Here is a 4,375-nt window from a genome sequence, read left to right as displayed (position 1 = left end):
ACAAGCTTTAGTTAGAAGGGAAAAATGCTAGGTTTACAAGATTCACCAGCGTATAGTTATACAAATGTAAGTGCATTACCACCAAAGAAAAAAAAAGTTTTTACAGCTTGCTCAAGAACTGCTTTTTTAGTTTTACCGCAGCATTGTGTGATGTCTTCCGTTCAGTGGGAAAACTATTCCAAATCTTTATTCCTGTGAATCGCAATAATCTCTCACCATAAACGTTATTTCTTGGCGCCAAGTTAAAGTTACCGAACGTCAGGCTTCTAGTAGGGCGGGAAGAGGAACAAAATAACGAGACATCAAATGGGCTATTGTATTCTACGATACTGTTAACACAAACGGTCATCTTATAGTCACGCAAAAGATCGAAGGGTAGTATTTTTAGCGATCGGAATAACGGACGGCTTGGCTCGTTGTACTTACTGTGAGTTATTATTCTTATGGCACGCTTTTGTAGCCTCTACCGCAAGACATGGTGTTCCTATTACCTCTACCGCAAGACATGGTGTTCAAGAACAAGGTATGAAAGGACGCGCTATGTTTGTTTTTTCTTTAGCAAGAATGAGGTCTGTTTTCTCGGGCCCAGTGGCGATGTCAGTAACTTGAGACTTTCTGGGGCCTGAAGAAACGTTCAAGCGCCTAAATGACTTGACGCGCATTATGCGACGTCAGGAATGTGCGTACCTTCTCTAACACAGTCTGTGAGATGGCTAGGCCGACTACGCTAAGCCAATCTTGGCTTTAATTAACTACAACCATATGACTGCTTAAGGGAAAAAAAGGGGTGTAGCGGCGGACAGCAGAAAAGGAGACACACCAAGCACAAGCATTCAACTAAATTGATTATCTCCCTGAATCTGTTTATATACCGACGCAGTATGCATTATGCATACGTGTACTTGGACGAAAAAAATGAACGTTCATATGCACACGCATGAACATCACACATCAGTCACGCGTTGCGAAATGTAGCCACCAAGAAGACAAGTTCTTTGTCGGTGAAGGCCAGTGAAGCTCATATAACACAATTATCAGCCATCTTCGAAATCACCCCAGCTTTAGGTCTTCCGCGAATAAGTAGCGTCCTGCCATGTTACACAATTAAACAAAAATAAATGTACAAAATATTCACAATATCTACAAAAAATTGCCGAAAAAGCCACTGGTGCCGATCACTGAGGCACCACCTGCTTAGTCCAATGCATTATTTCCTACGTGAAAGCAGATGAAAGTGGCGGGCTGGTGATCATACGTTCAAAAAACTCCACTAAATTGTTTTGGTGCCGCTCAGTATACGTCTTTGGTTAGACGGCATTTGGATCCACTTGCATAGTTCCTCGATCATGTTGGGAGCCGCTGACATAATCTTTACATTTGTCATGTGGACTATCTTCTTCAAGTCATGGAATCTGCTGTGGATGTAGGGTACAACAGCTATACCTTGTAATTGATTGATATGTGGAATTTAATATCCTAAAAATAATCATATGATTATGACAGACGCCGTAGTGGAGGTCTCCGGAAATTTCAACCACCTAGGGTTCTTCAACGTGCACCCAAATCTGAGCGGTCTGAGGGTCAGCAACCGAGTACCTTAGCCACTAGACCACCGCGGGAGGGCAGCAGCTATCCCTTACACGCTACGGTGCTTTCCGCGTCAAGTTAAGTTTCCCTTGAAACTAATTCCGCGACAGACACCAGCAGATGTTTAGCATAACTTGCCGAGGACAAACGTTATGTTTTGTTTCTCAAAACGTGCCCCCCCCCCCCCCACGTGGCAGCAAGTAGTTCTAAAGAATTTTTGAGCCACAATACGGACATTAGAGCACTTGACAAGGTTCGAATATGGAAATTCACACAATGAAAGTGTTGTCTTAGCTCGCTGGTATACGACCAAAACATGTGGCTATCCTGATAACTTAGGTTAGGGTCAATTATTTGAAAATAACCTCCCTCCCACAGCTATGTGTGAGTTGAAATGTATTGTGTTTAACGATTTTCATGCTTCCAAAACAACGTGGTTTGAAGGGCAGTCGAAAGGCCCTCTTGTTTTTGAAGAAAAGAAAGCGTTGAAGACGATGCAAAAGAGTGCTTGGTGATGTACTAATACAATATAAAAAACAGTTTACTGGCGACGAAATGAAAAGACAGGTGCACCAAGCTGCACATTTTGAGGAGGGGGAATGTGTACGTTTTCATGATTGCAACTGGTGCACTTTTATCACACATAGTTCCTGCCTTGATGACGTCGAGGTAGCGTTTGACATTTAATTCAATAATTTTGTTGCTGGTTGACTCATTAGGCAGTGCACATGTGACTGCGCATCAGATTTTATGGCGCACATAGTAGCGCACACAGATGGCAGAGACGCAAGGAAGAATGGCACAACTATCAGTTTTACTGCGTGTAAGTGCTGTGTAATTTAGGGTTCACAAATGACGCTAAAAATGTGAAAAAGAGTTTTCAGGACAGCGCTTGTGGTTCACTTTAATTGTTAGAGTTTCTCCAGTGAATGTCTATTTATATATAATGAACCTTAACAAATTGTGTTCAACTCGCAATTTTGTTGCGCACAGGTCTATTTGAGTAGCATTACAGGCATGTCAAAACGGGATTTGGGTTATCCGAAGCACAAGATCTCGCTTGATCGAACCATTCAAAACTCTGGAACACAAGGTTATTACGGAGGCCCGGATAAAACGACCTACTGGGTAAAAATTCATCGGGTTAGTTGAAGTGATGTGATTTCAACATAACATAATCAGAAATTAGCGTCCGCCTCATTAGTTTGTTGGGCCGTCGGCTTTTTCCCTATCACCATTTTTTATCTGTCCACATAGATCACTCACCATGAACTTCTTCACTTCCAACTTCGGCAATGGCTCCTGTCGAACCACCACTTTCTGATGTCGCCATACGACGAAGTCCGCTGAAGTTCAACACGATTGTGCAACGCGGTGCAAAGTTCGCACAAACCAGCGTTCCACTGAGATACGCCATGACTGCCTTTCCAGGTGAAGTAAGTAGAGTACTCTGTATAATTCTTCGATAACCTTACCAGATACTTCGCGAGATGTTTAGGCGATTGGAAGGATAGCGCATCAATATACGAACGATGCGGGGCTATTTCACTGTAATTTGCGCCTCCTAACACGACTGGCACGATGTCGTACTGGAGCGCAGTGAAAAACTTCTCTGTGACGTAATCTTTGCATATTGAGTTTTCGAAAGCAAGTGCGTAAAAATAGGTGTGCTGGAAGTCCGCGTAGCAGGAATCACCTCTGGACAACGGACACTTGTGGTTGCCACAGGAGCCGTACACATCAACGTGCATGTACCTCCTCAGTTTTCTTACGAAAATTTCCCTCTTGCTTTGAGTGTGGCAGTGGCTAACTATCCATACAGCGGTTTTTTTCTTAGACTTCCATATGGCCCTCATGTCTCTCGTTGTTGCCATAGCAGTGGTGGCATTGCGAAGGACGATCCTTCCGTACGGCACGTAAACATCAGAGTCCTTCCTGTAAGACATCGTCCAGTTAAATTTGTCGTTCACGAGGTTGAAGTCCTTGAACTTTGTGTTTGGAGGCGCTTCCATCAAATAGAAGACCCATTTCTGCCAGTCTAGGCGCTGAGTCGGAAAATCCGTTACGCTCATGTCGCGCACGTGCAATAGCACAACATCGCTGTATTCCACCATACGAGGGTCATTCGTGACGAGGCACTTCGCTCTACAATTCTCTACTAGTACTTCACCCACCCTGTTGTCACTGAGCGACCCGTACCACTGGCCAAAAAATTTAGTCCACATGATGATCCGTGGGAAGTCTGTCAGCAACTTGTTGCTTTTCGAAAAGTTGTGTGGGTTAGTAGGGCACTCAGGATGAGGAAACCTTAAATAGGTCGTCTTCATTACGACGTAAAAACAGATGAATGAGACTATCAATCCAATAATCAAATACGAGTGTCGAATAGGCGTCATGAAGAGTGTCCGCTGAGCTGGCCACTGAAAGGACAACGGAAGGATGACCCTGTAAGCAGCGAGAAAAGAAAATGGGGCTGACTTTTCCTGTTATCAATGCTCTCATTTTAACAAAAAAGTATTTACATACTTTGTGGTTTTGACAAACATGGCTGATGGCAACCGGTGCTTTAAAATATATGAAAGGTGACACCTTTGCCATAGTCTACGTTATGTGTTAGTGTGATCAATGTGTCTAGCGCGTAGCTGGTACAGCACCTTTGCAAACTTTTTAGGCTTTTTTTCTTTTAGCTCTGGTGGCTGAAATCATTAACAAGCCATTTCGTCATTTACTAGAAGCACAGCGTCAAATGATAGCTTCAACGGTGCCGCAGTATAGGATAGCGTACTTT

General features: G+C 43.5%; 1 protein-coding gene across 1 annotated transcript; it reads right to left on the bottom strand.

The window, feature by feature from the left end:
* Positions 1-2,825: 2,825 nt before the first annotated feature.
* Positions 2,826-4,028, bottom strand: LOC119178879 (alpha-(1,3)-fucosyltransferase C). Its single transcript, XM_037430076.2, has one exon. It carries the CDS (start codon positions 3,981-3,983, stop codon positions 2,865-2,867), a length of 1,119 nt encoding a protein of 372 aa, XP_037285973.2. The 5' UTR covers positions 3,984-4,028; the 3' UTR covers positions 2,826-2,864.
* Between the last annotated feature and the right edge of the window lie 347 nt (positions 4,029-4,375).

This window comes from Rhipicephalus microplus, chromosome 3 (assembly GCF_043290135.1).
Source record: "Rhipicephalus microplus isolate Deutch F79 chromosome 3, USDA_Rmic, whole genome shotgun sequence".
Taxonomy (NCBI): Eukaryota; Metazoa; Arthropoda; class Arachnida; order Ixodida; family Ixodidae; genus Rhipicephalus; species Rhipicephalus microplus.
Note: the sequence above shows the minus strand (reverse complement) of the source record. Positions and strands in the feature narration are given on the sequence as shown.

Excerpts from the sequence above, each read along its gene's own strand:
- LOC119178879 (XM_037430076.2), bottom strand. The coding sequence starts at position 3,983 with ATGACGCCTATTCGACACTCGTATTTGATTATTGGATTGATAGTCTCA.